The sequence below is a fragment of the Nycticebus coucang genome, chromosome X (assembly GCF_027406575.1).
Source record: "Nycticebus coucang isolate mNycCou1 chromosome X, mNycCou1.pri, whole genome shotgun sequence".
Taxonomy (NCBI): domain Eukaryota; kingdom Metazoa; phylum Chordata; class Mammalia; order Primates; family Lorisidae; genus Nycticebus; species Nycticebus coucang.
The window spans coordinates 46,520,107-46,544,222 of NC_069804.1; the positions used below are offsets into that span (position 1 = coordinate 46,520,107).

Genomic DNA, 24,116 nt, shown 5'->3' on the forward strand with positions numbered 1-24,116 from the left:
TAATACTTTGTTTTATATGAAATCAGGAAAAAATCTTGAATAGCCAAGACAGAACTCAGAAATAAAAGCAAATCAGGAGGAATCATGCTACCAGACTTCAGACTATACTATAAATCTATAGTGATCAAAACAGCATGGTACTGGCACAAAAACTGAGACAGATGTATGGAAAAGAATAGAGAACCAAGAAATGAACCCAGCTACCTATTGTCATTTGATCTTTGATAAGCCTATCGAAGACATTCAGTGGGGGAAAGATTCCCTATTCAACAAATAGTACTGGTTGAACTGGCCGGTGACCTGTAGAAGACTGAAACTGGACCAACACCTTTTACCTTTAACAAAAATAGAGGGGGCGGCACCTGTGGCTCAGTCGGTAAGGCGCCGGCCCCATATACCGAGGGTGGTGGGTTCAAACCCGGCCCCGGCCAAACTGCAACCAAAGAAAAAAAAATAGCCGGGTGTTGTGGCAGGCGCCTGTAGTCCCAGCTACTCAGGAGGCTGAAGCAAGAGAATCGCTTAAGCCCAGGAGTTGGAGGTTGCTGTGAGCTGTGTGAGGCCACGGCACTCTACCGAGGGCCATAAAGTGAGACTCTGTCTCTACAAAAAAAAAAAAAAAAATAGATTCTCACTGGATAAAAGATTTAAACTTAAGACATGAAACTATAAAAATACTAGAAGAGAGTACAGGGAATACACTTGAAGAAATTGGCATGGGAGAATGTTATGAGGCGAACACCCTGGGCAATTGAAGCAACACCAAAAATACATTACTGGGATGTGATCAAACTAAAAAGCTTCTACACAGCCAGGAACATACTATGTAAAGCAAGCAGACAGCCCTCAGAATGAGAGAAGATGTTTGCAGGTTATGTCTCTGACAAAGGTTTGATTACCAGAATCTAAAGAGAACTCAAACGCATTAGCAAGAAAAGAGCAAGTGATCTCATCTCAGGCTGGGCAAGAGATTTGAATAGAAACTTCTCTGAAGAAGACAGGTGCATGGCCTACAGACACATGAAAAAATGCTCATCATCCTTAATCATCAGAGAAATGCAAATCAAAACCAACTTGAGATATCATCTAACTCCAGTAAGAGTAGCCCACATCACAAAACCCCAAAACTACAGATGTTGGCATGGATGTGGAGAAAAGGGAACATTTCCGTGCTGTTGGTGGGAATGCAAACTAATACGTTCCTTTCGAAAAGAAGTTTAGAAATCACTTAGGGACCTAAATATAGACCTGCTATTCCATCCTTCAATTCCTCTACTAGTTACATATCCAGAAGACCAAAAATGACTTTACAACAAAAATATTTGCACCAGAATATTTATTGCAGCCCAATTCATAATTGCTAAGTTATGGAAGAAGCCCAAGTGCCCATCTACCCATGAATGGATTAATAAATTAATCCACAGAATACTATGCAGCCTTAAAAAAGATGAAGACTTTACCTCTTTTATGTTTACATGAATGGAGCTGGAACATATTCTTCTTAGTAAAGTATCTCAAGAATGAAAGAAAAAGTATCCAATGTACTCAGCTTTACTATGAAACCAATATATAATCACCCACACTTCCATATGAAAGCTATAACTCAACTACAACCCAAGATGAAGGGGAAGAGGAGGGGAAGGGGAGGGGAGAGTCGAGGATGGGTGGAGGGAGGGTAATTGGTCGGACCACACCTATGGTGCGTTTTACAAGGGTACATGTCAAATCTACTAAGTGCAGAGTATAAACGTCTTAATACAATAATTAAGAAAGTGCGGTGAAAGTGGCTCCTGTTGCTCAGTGAATAGGGTGCCAGCCCCATATACCAAGGGTGGCGGGTTCAAACCTGGCTCTGGCCAAACTGCAACAAAAAGATAGCCAGGTGTTGTGGCAGGCGCCTGTAGTCCCAGCTACTTGGTAGGCTGAGGCAAGAGAATCGTCTAAGCCCAAGAGCTGGAGGTTTCTGTGAGCTGTAACACCACAGCACTCTACCGAGGGCGACAAGGTGAGACTCTGTCTCTAAAACAAAAAAAAGGTGTGCGCCTGTAGTCCCAGCTACTCGGGAGGCTGAGGCAAGAGAATCGCTTAAGCCCAGGAGCTGGAGGTTGCTGTGAGCTGTGTGAGGCCACGGTACTCTACCAAGGGCCATAAAGTGAGACTCTGTCTCTACAAAAAAAAAAAAAAAAAAAAGGTGCGGTGAATGCTATGTTAACCAGTTTGTTGTAAGTATTTGAAATTTTATATTAAACTATCATATTGTACCCCATAAATGCATTATTATACACAGCTATGATTTAATAAAAATAAATAAATAAAAATTAAAAAATACAAAAAAAAAAATTAGTGGTTTGAATCTACCTCTCTCACTCTTCCTCCCTTCCTATATGCCTCTTTCTTGTTCTTCTTTTCTATGCCTTCTTTAAGCGAAGTTCTAAGAAGCTAAATTTCTCTATGAAGAAGTACATAAAGTTTTTATTTTATTATTATTATTTTTTTAGAGACAGTCTCACCTTGTCACCCTCGGTAGAGTGCTGTGGTGTTACAACTCATAGCAACTTCCAGCTCTTGGGCTTAGACGATTCTCTTGCCTCAGCCTACCAAGTAGCTGGGACTACAGGCACCTGCCACAATGCCTGGCTATTTTTTTGTTGCAATTTGGCCAGGGCCGAGTTTGAACCCGCCACCCTGGGTATATGGGGCCAGCGCCCTACTCACTGAACCACAGGAGCCACCCAAGTTTTTATCTTTTGATTTTTTTCTTCTTCTTAGATTCAGATATACCTAAACATTTGTTTTTACTTTTAGTTGGCAGTGCCCCACCTTGCCTCCCCAATGCCTAGAGTATGAACCCATCAACCCAAGGGCCAAGCATACTCCCAACTAACATGGTTTAGCATGAAAGGACAGTCTCCTTGAACGTGGCTTCCATTTCTCTTACTTTTGTTTACTACAGATTTGCCATGAGCTTGAATGGGAACTCCTACAATCCTTTCCATTTTCCCTGCCATCTAAGAACAAAGCACCTTTCCATATAGTCTGTGTATACAGCCTTAATAAATTGTATACAGTTCTCAGCTCTGCCAATGAGAATTGAATGCTTAGGGTGGCACCTGTGGCTCAAAGGGGTAGGGAGCCAGCCAGCCCCATATGCCGGAGGTGGCGGGTTCAAACCCAGTCTCAGCCAAAAACTACAAAAAAAAAAAAAGAGAGAGAGAGAGAGAATTGAATGCTTAATACATAAATACTTGCTTTCAACACCACATCTTTTTCACTAAAGGGGAGCGGTGAGTTCAGACATACATATTTCCCCTACCTTACCTGGAGAATGTCACTAGTAGTTCCTCTTTAAATCCTTGAAGAGTTGTACTACATCCCATAAGGTACATGCATATTAACCATCACTATATGTGGCCACCAGTGTAGAATATGTCCTACATCAGCAACTTGACATGTGAAATCTTTTTTTTTTTTTTTTTGTAGAGACAGAGTCTCACTTTATGGCCCTCGGTAGAGGGCCGTGGCATCACACAGTTCACAGCAACCTCCAACTCCTGGGCTTAAGCGATTCTCTTGCCTCAGCCTCCCGAGTAGCTGGGACTACAGGTGCCCGCCACAGTGCCCGGCTATTTTTTGTTTGCAGTTCGGCCAGGGCCGGGTTTGAACCCGCCACCCTCGGTATATGGGGCTAGCGCCTTACTGACTGAGCCACAGGTGCCGCCCAACATGTGAGATCTTTAAGCTGATGGTCTTTAAACTGTTCTAGGTAAAGGAGGTGACACATACTGGTCTGCTTTGAGGATTCTATGGGGTAATACCACCTTTGCGGTGCAAAATGATCCCAAAGAAGTAAGTTGGTTTTATAGACATCTTTAGGATAGGAGCCAGTTCTAACATTTTTCAGCATTTCACTTGGCTGGTGCTATGGTTTTAGACATAAAGCAGCTACCATAACTGTTGACTGGTATTGCTAAATAACCCTGAAAAATGGTCACAATAAAAGCCTGTGCCTAATGGTCTTACTTAGTCCAGCAGATCTTGTCCAGCAGCTCCTTCATTGTCATGTAGTCCCATTCTTCTGCAAGGGGTGCCTTCCATGGGGCATCACTAGGAATCTACATTCAGATGAGAATTTGAAGGAGAAAGACAAATGTAATTGTCCATTTTAAATATTTAAAGTGTTAAAATCTCTAACTTGAAGAAAACTGTTAAGCTTTCCAGATTCCCCCAATAGTTACTTTTACCATATAGTCAATGCTATCTCTGTAGATTTCCTATTTTAAATCTATACCACTTAAGCCATGTTTAATTTATAACACTTCATGCACAATAAATGGATGTATCATATGTTGTAATTGGGTTATTTCCAAATATTGATTACTAAGTTACTAACTTCTAGAGAACATTCATAAGTCTACTCTTTAACAAGTATCGTACGGCTGCACTAAATTGGACTTTCCAGGTTTGAGCATGGTGGTGAATCAAAGACCTAGAAGTCTTACTTTGCTATATCCTGAGGATTTGCTAAATTAGAAACATTATCTCAGAAAGGTTGAGTGATACATGATTTTCTGTCCTCTTGTAACACTATACAAATAACAGTTTGTTAGACATATCATTCTTTTTTTTTTTAGACATATCATTCTTTTAAAGGCTACAAAGAAGCTCTTCATTCACGCCTTTCACAAATCTTTACTAATTGTTACCATGTTCTCAACAATATGCTAGGCACTGGTGATATGCTGTACATTGTTTCTTTTAAGGACTAAACTTATGAAAAATACAAATGTAGTCAAAGAAACTTTACCTCCTGCCCCATGTCATCTATTGTTCTCCAAAGGTTGTTAAAATCTAGGTAGATAATTGGATTCCACACGGGTGGGAATGGACCCTTGAAGGGGTATGATTTGCCCTGTGAGATACAAGATATATTTTAAAGAGTAAACATGTACAACAATGTTAAAGTAGTTAAATCTGTCAAGTTGGTAAATGTCTACAAGAAAAATCATGTTAGTTATCAATAGGTGATATACACTCAAATCTTTTAGCTCTTTTTTTTTTTTGCCAGGGCTGGGTTTGAACTGGCCACCTCCGGTATATGGGGCCAGCGCCCTACTCCTTTGAGCCACAGGCACCACCCTCTTTTAGGTCCTCATGACCTCAAAACCTCACTTAACTTTTAAGCATAAAGATTTCCATCAAAATCTTTCGTTAACTAAATTAAAGTTTGGCATCACATCAAGCACAGTAAAGAGGTATATCTCTCTGAACTTGGAACCCTTACCAGGTAAAATCTAAATGTCAGTACAGAAATGCAGTTATCTAAAGTAATCTCATTTGCCAATGATAATTGCAAATGAATGCCACTGGCAAATGAGATTGAAGAGCCCCTGTGTTTCTGGAGGGTCAGAAAATTATAACTATGAAAAACTACAAACATGGGCTGCACCTGTGGCTCAAAGGAGCAGGGCGCTGGCCCCATAGGCCAGAAATGGCGGGTTCAAACCCAGCCCCGGCCAGAACCTGGAAAAACAAAACAAAACTACAAACATTATACAAGTTAGAAGGGGATAAAAAAACTAATCACAGGCATGCAACTGTCCATAAAAAAAGGCATGAAAGAGGACCCAGCAAGTTCTCCTAAGGATACAGATGTGCTAGGTCAACACAAGAGTTCCCAGAGATCACCAAAATCAGAAAAGAAAGATGAGACAACTTTCAAGTCTCTCATCCAGACATGTTTACACTACTTGGTTCTCCCTTCAGGGACACCCTGACACAGAGATGAAGGAAATATATCTCTCCAAGGATTAAAAATAAGACAGTGCACAGATCATCTCTAGGAGGCTTAACTTGCTGAGGGCAGTTAAGGGACATACACCAAAACTACTTTAGATCAAACCACTTTCAAATTACTTCAGAAAACCTGAATCAGAAGCCAAGCTATGCATTCTGACAGTATCTTTCAACCGGATTAGTGTATCTCAAGGTTCTTGGTGAACTAAAACCTTACAGTAACTCTGAGTCATTCAACAAACATATATCTTGTGTTGATGTTGTAGGCAAAGAAACTAGAGTTGCGAAATGAGAAAAGATTTCATGTTTGTTTTTGCATTACAGACAGTCCCCAAATTATGAAAAAGATAGGTCCCGTAGGTTTGCTCTTAAGTTGAATTTGGATGTAAGATGGAACAGGTACATTTTATCTGTAATAGCCGCCATTCCTAAGTGTGAATGATACATTAGTCAGATATTTGTAACTCAGGGATTGCTTATAATTCTGTGGCCATGTTGGTCTTTTCTCTCCAGAGGGCACCAAAAAAATGTATACACATTTTAAGAAAGGAAAAAAACTGTATTAAAATTGTAATAATATATTCTAATAACAAAAGATGAATACGTCATGTTGAGCACCTCTTGTAATTGCAGAAGTCAAACACAACTTGAGTATTACAAATTTAATATACTTTTTTCCTTTCTTAAAATGTGTTTAGATTTTTGGGGTACCCTCCGTGTATGGAGAGAGAGAGAAAGAGAGAATGAAAGATTCAGATTTATTTTAAGGAATTAGCTCACATGGTTGAGGGGTCTGGCAAGTGGCACTGTTTGGTCCCTATCTGCAGGATAGGCTAGAGAACCAGAAAAGACTTGCAGTTCAACTTCAAAGGCAGTCTGCTGGCAGAACTCCCTTTTCTCCTGGGGAGGTCAGTCTTTTTCCATTAAGGTCTTCAACTGATTGGATAAGGCCCACACACATCATGGAGGATAACCTGTTGTATTCAAAGTCTACTGACTTATATGTTAACCTCATTTAAAAGTACCTTCAGTTCAGCGGCTAAGGCTCCAGCAACATAAACGGGAGCTGGCCGGTTAAAACCTGGCCTGGGCCCACCAAACAACGATGACAACTACAACAAAATAGCTGAGCATTGTGGCAGGCACCTATAGTCCCAGCTACGTGAGAGGCTTAGGCAAGAGAATTGCTTAAGCCCAAGAGTTTGAGGTTGCTATGAGCTGTGACACTATGGCACTCTACTGAGGGCGACATAGTGAGACTCTGTCTCAAAAAAATAAATAAATAAATAAAAATACCTTCATAGAATACTGTATGGCCAAATATCTAAGTACTGTGGCTTATGAAGTTGAAACATAAAATGAACCATCCCAGTTCTTTTTTTACTTTATTGAGGTGTAATTTACATACAATATTCCCATTTTAGTTTAGTTTACTTGTTTTTTATAATTAAAATTATTATTATTATTATTTTGAGACAGAGTCCCAAGGTGTCACCCTGGGTAGAGTGCCGTGGCATCACTGCTCACAGCCACCTCAAACTCTGGGGCTTAAGCGATCCTCTTGCCTCAGCCTCCCAAGTAGCTGGGACTATAGGCGCTCACCACAACGCCTGGCTATTTTTTGGTTGCAGCCGTCATTGTTGTTTGGTGGGCCCAGGCTGAATTTGAACCCACCAGCTCCAGTGTACGTGGCTGGCACTTTAGCCGCTTGAGCTACAGGCGCCAAGCCTATAATTAAAATTATTATTTTTTATTTATTTATTTTTTAATTTTTTTTTGTTAAATCATAGCTGTGTACATTAGTGCAATCAAGGGGTACAATGTGCTGGTTTCATATACAATCTGAAATATTCTTATCGAACTGTTCAACGTAGCCTTCATGGCATTTTCTTAGTTATTGGATGTAGACATTTGTATTCTGCCTTTAGTAAGTTTTGCCTGGATCCATTCTAAGATGCCCCGTAGGTGTGGCCCCACCCATCACCCTCCCTTCACCCTAACCTCCCCCCTCCCTTCCCCTTCCTTGGCCCTTTCCTCATAGTCTTGTGCTATAGTTGGGTTATAGCCTTCATGTGAAAGCTATAATTTAGCTTCATAGTAGGGCTGAGTACATTGGATACTTTTTCTTCCATTCCTGAGATACTTTGCGTCTGATCTCAGAAGCTAAGCAGGGTTGGGCCTGGTTAGTACTTGGATGGGAGACCGCCTGGGAATACCGGGTGCTGTAGGTCGATCTCATCTGGAATATAATTAAAATTATTAAAAACAACTTTTGGCTTGGTGCCTGTGGCTCAAGCGGCTAAGGCGCCAGTCACATACACCTGAGCTGGTGGGTTTGAATGCAATCCGGGCCCGCCAAACAACAATGACAGCTGCAACCAAAAAATAGCTGGGCGTTGTGGTGGGCACCTCTAGTCCCAGCTACTTGGGAGGCAGAGGCAGGAGAATCACTTGAGTCCAGGAGTTGGAGGTTGCTGTGAGCTGTGATGCCATAGCACTCTACCCAGAGTGACAGCTTGAGGCTCTGTCTCAAAAAAATAAAAAATAAAATTAAAAAAAAAAAACGACAACTTTTAACTGGCATAAAATTATAACTATTTCTCATGTTCCACGTGTTGTTTTGAAATATGTATAGCCGATAGGAGGCGGAGCAAGATGGCAGCCGAGTAACAGCTTCCTTGCATCTGGGCACCGTGAGTCTGGGGAGTTAGGACTCCAGGCGTCTCTGGCTGGTGGGAACTGCCTATCATCACTCCTATGAGGATACAGGGAGTCAGCGAGAGACTTCTGGACCCCAAGAGGAGGACTAAATCCGTGGAAAACCGGCAAGTGGTCGCGTGTGTTCAATCCGTCTAAACCCGCCCACAACTGTAAGTTCAGTAGCAGCGAGACTGCAAACCAGAAAGGCCTGTGAACTGTTTTACCTGTGAACTGTTTTGATGTCCTTGGACTTGGCACTGAGTTGAACTGCCTTGGGGAAGGCCTGAGCGGGAGTGCGAGAACTTTGGCCGTTGTCTAGGGCCCCAGTCTGAGCCGCTGAGCCAGACGGAGCTAATAGTGTTTGGCGGTGGGTCACACGGATCCATTGTCAGCGATCTGCCCCGGCAAGCTCCGCCCTCAGGGTCACAGAGCTAGAAACGGGTGGGAGCTGGTAACCCAGCAACAAAGTAGCCTAAGGGTGGGGACTGAGCCGCCTTGCAGCCCTAACCCTCAGGGGCAGAGTGAGACCGGTTTTGGCACACTGAGTAAGTGGATAGCCACTTCAGCAGCGATTCCAGCAAGAAAGCTGGGAAAGCTTCTGCTCAACAAGTTTACAAGTTCGAAGTGCCTTTTAAGTAGGCTGAAGAGAGATTCAGGGTGTCTACCTGCTGGGGTTTGAGTAATCAGCAGCCTCCAGTCGTATCTGAACTGTGACTAACATCTCATACCCCAGAAGACCACGTGTTGCCCAGACAATATTCAATAACATATACAAACTGCTTTGTTTTTGGTTGTGTATTTTTTTCTTTCTTTTTTTGCTTGGTTGTTTTTTTTGTTTGTTTATTTTAACGTTGCTGATATTCTTTTGTTTTCTTAATTTCAATCTTTTCCACACAGATCCCTTTTTCTTTCTCAATTTTCCTAGTTTAATTATAATTTCCCATTGCTGCTTTTTTTAATAACTTCAACTTCATTTTTGCTAGTGTTTCTACCGATATAATTTGGTTTTTCACCCAATTTTATCCCTGTAAAGTTTTCTGTTTGCTTCTTTTGGTTTGATTTATAGCATTTTTGTCTTTCCTCTCTACTTGGTGGAGGTGGGGTACTGTGTCTGATCAGGTTAGCAAAGAGCTGCTGACCTCAAGGGAACCACGCAACTGGGCACCCCCAGAAGGTGGGGTTTTTTAAGGTTGTGTCAAAGTACCCTACTGTACACCTATATTGCCCTGTCTCCCTCTTTCTGTGCCTCTCTTCTTTTTGTCAATATTCCTTATACCCACCCCCTCTCCTTTCTCTATCTTTCTTTTTTTCTTATCACTCGGTCCTCCTTTCTTTCATCCCCTTTTTTTTTGCTCTTCAACCTTCTCACCCTTCTGGTCCTGTAACCTTTAGTCCACAGGCACAAGAACTTAAAGAGCAAGAGGAAGTGAAAGGAAAATTAGGGCAAGCAAACAGATAAAAGAAATCACTCATGAGGAAGAATCAGCAGAAAACTCCAGGCAACATGAAGAACCAGTCTAGAACAACCCCACCAAGGGACCATGAGGTAGCTACTGCAGAGGATTCCACCTATACAGAAATGTTAGGAATGACAGAAAGGGAATTTAGAATACACATGTTGAAAACAATGAAAGAAATGATGGAAACAATGAAGGAAATTGCTAATAAAGTGGAAAATAACCAAAAGGAAATCCAAAAACAGAATCAAATAAGAGATGAACGATATGAAGAATATAAAAAGGATATAGCAGACCTGAAGGAACTGAAACAGTCAATTAGGGAACTTAAAGATGCAATGGAAAGTATCAGCAACAGGTTAGACCATGCAGAAGAAAGAATTTCAGAGGTAGAAGACAAAGTTCTTGAGATAACTCAGACAGTAAAAGAGGCAGAAAAGAAGAGAGAGAAAGCAGAACGTTCACTGTCAGAATTATGGGACTTTATGAAGCGTTCCAACATACGAGTTATAGGAATTCCAGAAGGGGAAGAAGAATGCCCCAGAGGAATGGAAGCCATACTAGAGAATATTGTAAAAGAAAATTTCCCAAACATCACCAAAGATTCTGACACACTGCTTTCAGAGGGATATCGGACCCCGGGTCGCCTCAACTCTATCCGAGCTTCTCCAAGACACATTGTGATGAACATGTCCAAAGTCAAGACAAAAGAAAAGATTCTGCAAGCTGCCAGGAGTAAGCGCCAGTTGACCTACAGGGGCAAATCCATCAGAGTTACCACAGACTTCTCTAAAGAAACTTTCCAAGCAAGAAGACAATGGTCATCTACCTTTAATCTACTTAAACAGAACAATTTTCAGCCCAGAATTCTGTACCCTGCTAAGCTAAGCTTCAAAATTGACGGAGAAATCAAATCATTTATGGATATACAAACATTGAGGAAATTCGCCACAACAAGACCAGCTCTACAGGAAATACTTCAACCTGTTCTGCACACTGACCACCACAATGGATCAGCAGCAAAGTAAGAACTCAGAAATCAAAGGACAGAACCTAACCTCCACACTGATGCAAAAGATAAAACTAAGCAATGGACTCTCACCAAATAAGACGAATAGAATACTACCACACTTATCCATTATCTCAATAAATGTTAATGGCTTGAATTCCCCACTGAAGAGACATAGATTGGCTGACTGGATTAAAAAACACAAGCCATCCATTTTCTGTCTGCAAGAAACACACCTGGCTTCAAAAGACAAATTAAAGCTCCGAGTCAAGGGTTGGAAGACAATTTTTCAGGCAAATGGAATTCAGAAGAAAAGAGGAGTTGCAATCTTATTTTCAGATACATGTGGATTTAAAGCAACTAAAGTCAAAAAAGACAAAGATGGTCACTTTATATTGGTCAAGGGAAAACTACAACAAGAAGACATTTCAATTCTAAATATTTATGCACCCAATTTAAATGCTCCCAGATTCTTGAAGCAGACCTTACTCAGTCTGAACAATATGATATCTGATAATACCATCATAACAGGGGACTTTAACACACCTCTTACAGAGCTGGACAGATCCTCTAAACAGAAATTAAACAAAGATGTAAGAGATTTAAATGAGACCCTAGACCAACTATGCTTGATAGACGTATATAGAACACTCCACCCCAAAGATAAAGAATATACATTCTTCTCATCACCCCATGGAACATTCTCCAAAATTGATCATATCCTGGGACACAAAACAAATATCAACAGAATCAAAAGAATTGAAATTTTACCTTGTATCTTTTCAGACCATAAGGCACTAAAGATGGAACTCAACTCTAACAAAAATGCTCAACCCCACCCAAAGGCATGGAAATTAAACAATCTTCTGTTGAATAACAGATGGGTGAAGGAAGAAATAAAACAGGAAATCATTAACTTCCTTGAGCATAACAACAATGAAGACACAAGCTACCAAAACCTGTGGGATACTGCAAAAGCAGTTTTGAGAGGAAAATTCATTGCTTTAGATGCCTACATTCGAAAAACAGAAAGAGAGCACATCAACAATCTCACAAGAGATCTTATGGAATTGGAAAAAGAAGAACAATCTAAGCCTAAACCCAGTAGAAGAAAAGAAATATCCAAAATCAAATCAGAGATCAATGAAATTGAAAACAAAAGAATCATTCAGAAAATTAATGAAACAAGGAGTTGGTTTTTTGAAAAAATAAATAAAATAGATAAACCATTGGCCAGACTAACTAGAAATAGAAAAGTAAAATCTCTAATAACCTCAATCAGAAACGATAAAGGGGAAATAACAACTGATCCCACAGAGATACAAGAGATCATCTCTGAATACTACCAGAAACTCTATGCCCAGAAATTTGACAATGTGAAGGAAATGGATCAATATTTGGAATCACACCCTCTCCCTAGACTTAGCCAGGAAGAAATAGACCTCCTGAACAGACCAATTTCAAGCACTGAGATCAAAGAAACAATAAAAAAGCTTCCAACTAAAAAATGCCCTGGTCCAGATGGCTTCACTCCAGAATTCTATCAAACCTTCAAGGAAGAGCTTATTCCTGTACTGCAGAAATTATTCCAAAAAATTGAGGAAGAAGGAATCTTCCCCAACACATTCTATGAAGCAAACATCACCCTGATACCAAAACCAGGAAAAGACCCAAGCAAAAAGGAGAATTTCAGACCAATCTCACTCATGAATATAGATGGAAAAATTCTCAACAAAATCCTAGCCAATAGATTACAGCTTATCATCAAAAAAGTCATTCATCATGATCAAGTAGGCTTCATCCCAGGGATGCAAGGCTGGTTTAACATACGCAAGTCCATAAACGTTATCCACCATATTAACAGAGGCAAAAATAAAGATCACATGATCCTCTCAATAGATGCAGAAAAAGCATTTGATAAAATCCAGCATCCTTTTCTAATTAGAACACTGAAGAGTATAGGCATAGCTGGCACATTTCTAAAACTGATTGAAGCTATCTATGACAAACCCACAGCCAATATTTTACTGAATGGAGTAAAACTGAAAGCTTTTCCTCTTAGAACTGGAACCAGACAAGGTTGTCCTCTGTCACCTTTACTATTCAACATAGTGCTGGAAGTTCTAGCCAATACAATTAGGCAAGACAAGGAAATAAAGGGAATCCAAATGGGAGCAGAGGAGGTCAAACTCTCCCTCTTTGCTGACGACATGATCTTATACTTAGAGAACCCCAAAGAGTCAACCACAAGACTCCTAGAAGTCATCAGAAAATACAGTAATGTTTCAGGATATAAAATCAATGTCCACAAGTCAGTAGCCTTTGTATACACCAATAACAGTCAAGATGAGAAGCTAATTAAGGACACAACTCCCTTCACCATAGTTTCAAAGAAAATGAAATACCTAGGAATATACCTAACGAAGGAGGTGAAGGACCTCTATAAAGAAAACTATGAAATCCTCAGAAAGGAAATAGCAGAGGATATTAACAAATGGAAGAACATACCATGCTCATGGATGGGAAGAATCAACATTGTTAAAATGTCTATACTTCCCAAAGCAATCTACCTATTCAATGCCATTCCTATCAAAGTACCTACATCGTACTTTCAAGATTTGGAAAAAATGATTCTGCGTTTTGTATGGAACCGGAAAAAACCCCGTATAGCTAAGGCAGTTCTTAGTAACAAAAATAAAGCTGGGGGCATCAGCATACCAGATTTTAGTCTGTACTACAAAGCCATAGTGCTCAAGACAGCATGGTACTGGCACAAAAACAGAGACATAGACACTTGGAATCGAATTGAACACCAAGAAATGAAACTAACATCTTACAACCACCTAATCTTTGATAAACCAAACAAGAACTTACCTTGGGGGAAAGACTCCCTATTCAATAAATGGTGTTGGGAGAACTGGATGTCTACATGTAAAAGACTGAAACTGGACCCACACCTTTCCCCACTCACAAAAATTGATTCAAGATGGATAAAGGACTTAAATTTAAGGCATGAAACAATAAAAATCCTCAAAGAAAGCATAGGAAAAACACTGGAAGATATTGGCCTGGGGGAAGACTTCATGAAGAAGACTGCCATGACAATGGCAACAACAACAAAAATAAACAAATGGGACTTCATTAAACTGAAAAGCTTCTGTACAGCTAAGGAGACAATAACCAAAGCAAAGAGACAACCTACACAATGGGAAAGGATATTTGCATATTTTCAATCAGACAAAAGCTTGATAACCAGGATCTATAGAGAACTCAAATTAATCCACATGAAAAAAGCCAACAATCCCTTATATCAATGGGCAAGAGACATGAATAGAACTTTCTCTAAAGACGACAGACGAATGGCTAACAAACACATGAAAAAATGTTCATCATCTCTATATATTAGAGAAATGCAAATCAAAACAACCCTGAGATATCATCTAACCCCAGTGAGAATGGCCCACATCACAAAATCTCAAAACTGCAGATGCTGGCGTGGATGTGGAGAGAAGGGAACACTTTTACACTGCTGGTGGGACTGCAAACTAGTACAACCTTTCTGGAAGGAAGTATGGAGAAACCTCAAAGCACTCAACCTAGACCTCCCATTCGATCCTGCAATCCCATTACTGGGCATCTACCCAGAAGGAAAAAAATCCTTTTATCATAAGGACACTTGTACTAGACTGTTTATTGCAGCTCAATTTACCATTGCCAAAATGTGGAAACAGCCTAAATGCCCACCAACCCAGGAATGGATTAACAAGCTGTGGTATATGTATACCATGGAATACTATTCAGCCATTAAAAAAAATGGAGACTTTACATCCTTCGTATTAACCTGGATGGAAGTGGAAGACATTATTCTTAGTAAAGCATCACAAAAATGGAGAAGCATGAATCCTATGTACTCAATCTTGACATGAGGACAATTAATGACAATTAAGGTTATGGGGGGGGGAGCAGAAAGAGGGATGGAGGGAGGAGGGTGGGGCCTTAGTGTGTGTCACATTTTATGGGGGCAAGACATGATTGCAAGAGGGACTTTACCTAACAATTGCAATCAGTGTAACTGGCTTATTGTACCCTCAATGAATCCCCAACAATAAAAAAAAATAAAATAAAATAAAAAAAATAAAATAAAAGTCAAAAAAAAAAAAAAAAAAAAAAGAAATATGTATAGCCGGTAGCCAGACGTTGTGGCGGGCGCCTGTAGTCCCAGCTACTTGGGAGGCTGAGGCAAGAGAATGGCTTAAGCCCAGGGGTTGGAGGTTGCTGTGAGCTGTGTGAGGCCACGGCTCTGTACCCAGGACCATAAAGTGAGACTCTGTCTCCACAAAAAAAAAAAAAAAAAAGAAATATGTATAGCGGAATGGCTAAATTGAGCTAATTAACATATACATTACCTCACATACTTATTTTGGTACTTATTAACATATACATTATACGTGTAATTAACATATACTTTATCTCACATACTTATTTAAGGGTGAAAACACTTAAAATCTACTCTCTTAACAATTTGCCTGTAGAAGACTGAAACTGGACCAACACCTTTCACCTTTAACAAAAATAGAGGGGGTGGCGCCTGTGGCTCAGTCGGTAAGGCGCCGGGCCCCGTATACCGAGGGTGGCAGGTTCAAACTCGGCCCCGGCCCCGGCCAAACTGCAACCAAAAAATAGCTGGGCGTTGTGGCGGGCGCCTGTAGTCCCAGCTACTCGGGAGGCTGAGGCAAGAGAATAGCTTAAGGCCAGGAGTTGGAGGTTGCTGTGAGCTGTGTGAGGCCACGGCACTCTACCGAGGGCCATAAAGTGAGACTCTGTCTCTACAAAAAAAAAAAAAAGCGATTTGCAAGAACACAATACATTATTATTAACTATAGTCACCATGTTATACAACAGACATCTTGAACTTCTTCCTCATCTCTAACTGAAATTTTGTATCGTATGACCAACATTTTCCCCAATAATGTCCCCATTTTAAATGTAAATTATAATATAATTGGGGAACTACCACCATAATCAAGATAGAAAACACTCCCATCATTCCAGGAGTTCCCTTTTCTTTCCCACATAGTCCCTGGCTCTCTTCTGGTCCAAGGTAACCCTTGTTCAGTTTTCTGTCACTACAGATAGTTGTTTTTTTTTTTTTGTGGGTTTTTTTGTGGTATTTGGCCGGGGCTGGGATTGAACCCGCCACCTCCGGCATATGGGACAGGCGCCCTTCTCCTTGAGCCACAGGCGCCACCCCTTTTTTGTTGTTTTTTGAGACAGAATCTCGCTTTGGCGCCCTTGGTAAAGTGCTCTGCCGTTACAGCTCACAGCAACCTCAAACTCTTGGGCTCAAGTTATCCTCTTGCCTCAGCCTCTGAAATAGCTGGGACTACACGCACCAGCCACAACACACAGCTATTTTTGACATGGGGGTCTTACTCTTGCTCAGGCTGGTCTTGAGCCCGTGAGCTCAGGCAATCCACACGCCTTGACCTCTCAGAGTGCCTGGCCTACAGATAGGTTTTGCCTATTCTAATTTTTTTTAATGGATTCATACAAGTATGTACACCTTTACATCTGGCTTCTTTCACTCAACACAATGTTTCTGAGGTTTGTCCATGTTGTAGCTTTCTCTTTTTCAAAGCTAAGTACCAGTCCATTACATGGATGTACCATGGTTTGTTTATCCATTTACTTGTTTTTTTTTTTTTTTTTTTTGGTAGAGATAGAGTCTCACTATACTGCCCTCGGGTAGAGTGCCGTGGAGTCACACGGCTCACAGCAACCTCTAACTCTTGGGCTCACACGATTCTCTTGCCTCAGCCTCCCAAGCAGCTGGGACTACAGGCGCCCGCCACAACGCCCGGCTATTTTTTGTTGCAGTTTGGCCGGGGCTGGGTTTGAACCTGCCACCCTTGGCATATGGGGCCGGCGCCCTACTCACTGAGCCACAGGCGCCGCCCCTATCCATTCATTTGTTGATAACTATTTCCGGCTTTAATGTACTGTGAATGTAGCTGCTATGTACATTCTTGTACAGGTCTTTTTTTTTTCTCTTGGGTAAATGCCTGGGAGTGGAGTAGTGGAGACATATGGTATATTTTTTACTTTTTTAGTTTAATGGCTTCTTGAAGTGGTTGTACCGCTTTACATTCCTAGCACCAATGCGTGAGAATTGTAGTTTCTCTGCATACTGACCCTTGCTGATTTTTCTTTTATGTTTTTGTTTGTTTGTTTGTTTAGTTTTTAGTCAGAGTGTCACTCTGTTGCCCTGGGTATAGTGCCATGGTATCATAGCTCACAGCAACCTCAAACTCCTGGGTTTAAGCAATCCTCTTCCCTCAGTCCCCCAAGTAGCTGGGACTACAGGCACACATAACTAAGCCCCATTAGTTTTTCTATTTTTAGTAGAGATAGGGTCTCACTCTTGCTCAGGCTGGTTGAAAACTCCTGAGCTCAACCAATCCACCTACCTCAGCCTCCCAGAATGTTAGGAGGCTCAACACACCCAGCCTGTTTTATGTTTTAAGCACACCTTTTATTTTAGGTAATATTAGATTTACAAAAATGTTGCAAAAGTACTTCACAAAGTTCCCATATACCTCTCACCTAGTTTTCTCTAACGTTAGCATCTTGTGTTACTATGGTAGCAAAAACCAAGAGACTGACACTGGTACATCATTATATATTAAACTTCAGATTTTATTTGGTTTATACCCATTTATCCACTAACACCCTTTTTCTGTTGCAGGATCCTGTCCAGGGTAACACATTGCATTTCGTCATCCTGTCTCTTTAGTCTCCTCTGGCCTGTGATAGTTTCTCAGTCTTTCTTCATATTTTATGACCTTGACAGTTTTAAAGAATACTGGTCAGGTATTTTATAGAATGTCTCTCAATTTGGGTCTATCTGAAGTAATTTTGTTCTTTTCTTTCTTTCTTTCTTTCTTTTTTTTTTTTTTTTTTTTTTTGAGACAGAGCCTCAAGCTGTCACCCTGGGTAAAGTGCCGTAGCATCACAGCTCACAGCAACCTCTAACTCCTGGGCTCAAGCGATTCTCCTGCCTCTGCCTCCCAAGTAGCTGGGACTACAGGCTCCTGCCACAATGCCCAGCTATGTAATTTTGTTTTTTTTTTCATTTTTAGACATGGGTTAAGGGGTTTAGGGAACAATACCATAGAGATGAGCTGATCTTGCCATCACATCAGTGAAAGGTGTAAATGGTGGCACCCAGCGACAAGGTCACAGAGATGTTCAGGCCATGTTTATTGAATGGGGAGAGTGACTCGCCTGGGCAGTGCAAAGAAGGCATCTACACCTGGGGGTAGAGACCACTTTTACATGGGGCAGTGGAGGGTGGGCACATTCCACAGGTTGCCTGTCAGGTTAGGGTCTTTCTTGTGAACTTCTCATGGGTGTGTCTTTGTGTCTTTGTTTTAGGAGGGGAGGAAAAGGAGGAAGGGAAAAGGGATTATGTCTGTCTGTGTTAGGCCCCCCAATAATCACCTTAGGGAGCATGTGATATCGACATGAGTCTCTCCACTGTGAAGTTGATGTTTACCCCCTTCTATGTTCTTTGGAAGAGAATCACTAAGTTCAGACCATCCTTAAGAGGGGATTGTAGGGATTAAGTTTCATTTCCTGAAGGGAGAGTACCCAGATACATTTTTAAAATTCTTCTGTAAGATTTACCTCTTCCCCACTTTTATTCACCTATTTAGTCATTTATTTATATCAGTATGTGCTTGTGTGTGTGTGTGTGTGTATACACAGGGGATTTCAAAAAATGTATACACATTTTTTTCAAGTTTTTTTTTTGAGCCAGAGTCTCACTATGTCACCTTTGGTAGAGTTCTGTGGTGTCACAGCTCACAGCAACCTCAAACTGTTGAGCTCAAGTGCTTCTCTTGCCTCAGCCTCCCAAGTAGCTGGGACTACAGGTACCTGCCACAATGCCCAACTATTTTTTTGTTGTTGTTGTAGTTGTCATTGTTGTCTAGCAGGCCTGGGCAGGGTTTGAACCCGCCAGCCCCGGTGTATGTGGCTAGTGCCTTAACTACTGAGCTACGGGTGCCAAGACCCGACCCCCCGCCCCCCCCCCGCCAAATGTAGACTCATTTTAAGAAAGGAAAAAACTGTATCAAAATTGAAAAGCTCAAGGCCCACTTGACTTCTGCAATTACAAGAGGTGCTTAAGGTAACTTGTATTCATCTTTTATTATCAGTATATATTGTTACAATTTTAATACAGTTTTTCCTTTCTCAAAATGTGAATACTTTTTTGGCACCCTCGCTATATAAAAATCCTTTGGATTATCCAATACTATATTATTCATTTTGTTGTTCAAATCACTCCACCTATGGGTATTGAGCACTTCTTTAGGTTGGCTCCTGTGTTCCTTTGAAATGTCCTCATCTTTTTATTCCTTGAACTCTTCCTTTATTTCTGGCACTAGAAGATTCTCTAGGCTTATCTTCTATTTTCTCTGAAGAAGCCCTAGTGAAGGAAAGTACTACCAAATCCAAAAAGGGGGGGGGGGGGAAGGAACCAGCCATGCTGCTACATAAGAATGTGACCCTTTGTAACTGTCCTAGGAAATGGCCCCGAGCTGAAGCAGATAACCGGTAACTGGTTCTGAAAGAAAAAAGCTAAGCAAATGTTTAACTGCTGACCTTGTCTTAAGACAGATGAGTAATGAATCAGAGTTCTTCTTATCTGGAAAAGCCCCTGCTATGTCTGCTACCCCTCCCTACTTTGTGGTTTTTGCCTTTATAAGCTTGTTAAACCTGCTGTTCATGGCTTGACTCCTCTGTTCCTGAGAGAGTTACGAGTTAAGCCCCAGCATGCTGGAATAAAATCCTCTTGCTGATTGCATCAAGTGCCGTCTCTTGCGGTTGATTGGGGTCGTCATCGCTCAGGACAGAGTGGGGGGTCCTGCCCCAAGTCTTTCACTAGGATCTTTCATTTATCCAAGGAGCCTTAGTTCCTTTTATCAAGAGAATGGTATGGTATTTAGAAGCAACTTCTGGATGCTGGGTGCAAGCTTTATTGAGATATAATTCATATGCTATACAAATTGTGCACTGAATTTTAAAAACCTGTACTTACACCTCCTCCATCAGCGCTTAGACATAGAACTTAGTAGAAACCTGGGGATTACTCCATTGGATCATTCTCCACAAAGTGGATGTGGATCCGCATTCCAGCTCTGCTTCTCCTAAGGACTGACATAGAATAAGACAGTTTCTGGGTCCCATCATCTTTCTCCAGTAAGTATGCCCAGATTACCATACACAACTGGGTTAGGTGGTCCTCTTAGTATCCCAAAGCTCTCTATTTCTCTTTGATGTGCAAGTAACTCCACTGCACCAGCTTCATGAATTTACCAGTCTGTGTCACCCACTGGGCCCTAACTGCAAGAGCATGGGCTTTGGGGCAGCTTCCCTGGGACTAGTCATGGCTCTGCTATTTATCAGCTGTGTTAAGTTGCTCAACCTCTCTGTGCTTCAGTTAACTCAACTGTGAAGCATGACAAGTGTCACTAACTCAGAGACATATTGAGAAGATGAAATGAGTTGATCCATGTAACTCACTTTGAACAGTGGCTGGCATGTTGTAAGCTCTCAATAAATGTTTACTGCAGCTGCTACTACTGTAATTATAATCTTTGTATGGCTAGGACCTGCTGGCATAGATTGCTGGCACATAGTAGGTTCATACTTCATGTTTGATATCATTTTGGCTGTGTGACCACAGACTTGTTATTAGTTTGACACACAATGTCCTGATCTCTAAAGTGCTCTTTTGTACTTTGGTTTCCTATGCCATTATCAACCTCCTTATTTTTAAGGCTCTGATTGAACTCAAACCCATTCTGGCCTCTGCAGATCCCCACCAGCAGAATAGTATCAATCCCTTCCCCCACCTGCACAATACATATGCATTTATACAAAGGAGCTGTGAGATGAAATTTAAATAGCAAAGAACCAAGTCAAACCACCCATTGTGGGGAATGTGCATCTATAACTGGCATACAAAGTCATTTCCCTGGATTTCTCACTGTGTCATTGTGCCCACAGATAAAGGGGATGAGAAAGAAGCCACAAGCAGATTGAATAGCCACCCCCTAAATGAGAAGAACAGCACATTTTTTTGTGTGAAAATCCTTAGGACATAAATGGAGGGGAAGAAACTGATATTCAGCCAAATAATTTAATTATTTAGGGTTTTGTTTATTTGTTTGTTTTCACAAATACCTTGGTTGTGCCAGAAATCATCACCTGGTGACTTGAAGAAGAGTATGAGCCCAGCAGATCTGACTAATTAGTGTCTATTCTGTCAGAGCCAGGGTCTGCACCCATAGCCGTGGCAGCTACTGGAAACATAAAGACAGTGGTTTCAGAAAGTGAGAATTCCTGTCTGACTCATGGGGCTTGCCTAGGAAAGGGTGAAGGACAGATTTTGAGTGAGAGCAGAGTTAAATGACAAACCATGACCTGCATGCAGAGCCCCACCAGAAAAGAGCATCCTGCGCCTCCTTCTATGTTAACCTTCCATTCAGCAAATGTGAGATGGACACCTCTCCACCATCCCTCCCTTCTTTCCCCCAAGATAAGACCTTGTACCTTTGTACAGTACATGTCATATAAAAGCAATTTGATAGGTTGGGAAGAGAGTACCTTCCAAGACTCCATTTGATAGATCTCTGCTCAATAGCCCAGGTGAAATATCACCTTAGCTAAAATATAGGGACTTGCATACAATGAGGTCCCATTGTATTGCTGGAATGATTGGGGACTTCCCAAATAGCAATCATTCCAGCAATACAATGGAGACAAAGACCAGGTTCTAAAGCCCTCCAGATTCAGGAATAGTCTTAGAAAGGAGGGGCTGCGCCAGTGGCTCAAGGAGTAGGGCGCCAGTCCCATATGCCGGAGGTGGCGGGTTCAAACCCAGCCCCGGCCAAAAACCAAGGGCGGCGCCTGTGGCTCAAGGAGTAGGGCGCTGGTCCCATATGCCGAAGGTGGCGGGTTCAAACCTAGCCCGGGCCAAAAACCAAAAAAAAAAAAAAGAAAGGAGGTTTGTTCAGAACTCTAAAACCAAAAACAGAAGTGACTACCACAAAGGGCTGTGTGTGAGAAAATGGTAACCTACAATATGTAAAGAGTGCTATGATGAAATAGAATAAAACGTTTTATCTTTTTATGTACTCTTATTTATTTTGTTTTTTTGAGATAGTCTCATTACATTGCCCTCAGTATAGTGCTGAGGCGTCACAGATCACAGCAACCTCAAATTCTTGGGCTTAAGTGATTCTCTTGCCTCAGCCTCCCAAGTAGCTGGGACTACAGGTGCCCACCACAACGCCCAGCTATTTTGTTGTTGCAGTTGTCATTGTTGTTCAGCTGGCCTGGGCCAGGTTCGAACCTACAAGCCTTGGCACCGTAACCACTGTACTCGGGCGCCAAGCCTATGTACTCTTTTATTAACAGTCCTTGATGTCTTAGATCTAAGCAGATTCATAAAAACAAGTATTCTTTTATAAGATCGGAGAAAACTGACAAACACAGGAAAGAGCTATTGTTAGACTCATTAAAAAAAAACCTCAAATCTTCAAGCAACAGGGAATAAGTAGGGTAGGGAGGAAATGTCTAAATTTATAAGATTACACAACCAAAGGCACGGCAAGAGTTTTGTGCCTCAGATTTGGCCAGAGTAAAAACAGCACAGTGTTTGTTACTGTTTTGAACAAGGTCCAGAGAGGCCCGTCTTTGGGAAGAAATCACAAGAAGACAGAATAAGCCCTCAACACAGGGTGTGCCCAAGTTACAAAGCCTAACTACATATAGCATTTTATTTTATCCTCATTGCAGCCTTGTGAACTAGGACCAGCAGAAGTTATTTCTTCCTTTTATAGGTAAAGAAAATAAAGCTCAAATAAGTTTAAATGATTAGTTGGGATCTAATCATTTTGGAAGTTATTAGATGTTCTATTTAATTTACAGTTGCTGCCATGGTCACAAGTGTGAAGAGGGGGGATGGGGAAAGCCTGGCAACCGTTGGGAGCCATCCATTCATTAGCCAACACATATATGGTGGTGATTGATATCAAAATCCTTGATACAAATTAAGCAAGTGTCAGCAGCAAGCACCATGAAAAAGAGACACTGCAATAAGGATATGGGGATTGAAGAGCAATGCTTATTTTTTTCTGGGCTCCCTAGAAGGAACTATAAAGTGGACTTAGGGACAAACAGATAACAGGAATCCAAAGCAGCCCCAGTCTCTTTAGGGGACATGTCAGGGAGGGTGGGTATTTGATGGGGGGGTAAGACACGGCTGGAAGGCATGTATCCGTGCCAGTGGGGAGAAGGCAAAGGCCAGAAGCTATGGTTGATGGAAATGTCTATGCACACATAGTGTGTGTGTATATGCATATGGAAATTCCAGATGACAAAAAAAAAACTATAAACGGTAAGCATTCATAATCCCACCAAGTATCCAGACCATCTTGGATATTAACATTTCAGCATATTTCTTTCATCTTTTTATTAAATTTATATATATATATATATATTTTTTTTTTTTTGTAGAGACAGAGTCTCACTTTATGGCCCTCAGTAGAGTGCCGTGGCCTCACACAGCTCACAGCAACCTCCAACTCCTGGGCCTAAGCGATTCTCTTGCCTCAGCCTCCCAAGTAGCTGGGACTACACCACAACGCCCGGCTATTTTTTGGTTGCAGTTTGGCCAGGGCCGGGCTTGAACCCGCCACCCTCGGCATATGGGGCCGGCACCCTACCGACTGAGCCACAGGCACCGCCCTAAATTTATATATTTTACAGTTGAGTTCTTGTTGTACATAGAATTATTGGCCTGCTAGCTTTCAATGGTATAGCCTAAATGTTTCCAATGTCATTCATTTACCGTTGTTAAAAAAAACTCTTTTTTTTGTTTTTGTAGAGACAGAGTCTCACTTTGTCGCCCTTCAGTAGAGTGCTGTGGAGTCACATAGCTTACAGCAACCTCCAACTCCTGGGCTTAGGTGATTCTCTTGCCTCAGCCTCCCGAGTAGCTTGGGACTACGGGCATCCGCCACAATGCCTGGCTATTTTTTTGTTACAATTTGGCCAGGCCGGATTTGAACCCTCCACCCTTGGTATAT

General features: G+C 41.4%; 1 protein-coding gene across 1 annotated transcript in view; it reads right to left on the reverse strand.

The window, feature by feature from the left end:
• Positions 1–24,116, reverse strand: part of MAOB (monoamine oxidase B) — a 185,042-nt gene that overhangs the window by 46,165 nt on the left and 114,761 nt on the right. The window contains exons 4-5 of the mRNA XM_053579285.1: positions 4,802–4,906; positions 4,018–4,109 (exon numbers count right to left, since the gene is read on the reverse strand). Coding sequence (XP_053435260.1) covers positions 4,018–4,109; positions 4,802–4,906 — 197 coding nt within the window. The remainder of the gene's footprint in view (positions 1–4,017; positions 4,110–4,801; positions 4,907–24,116) is intronic.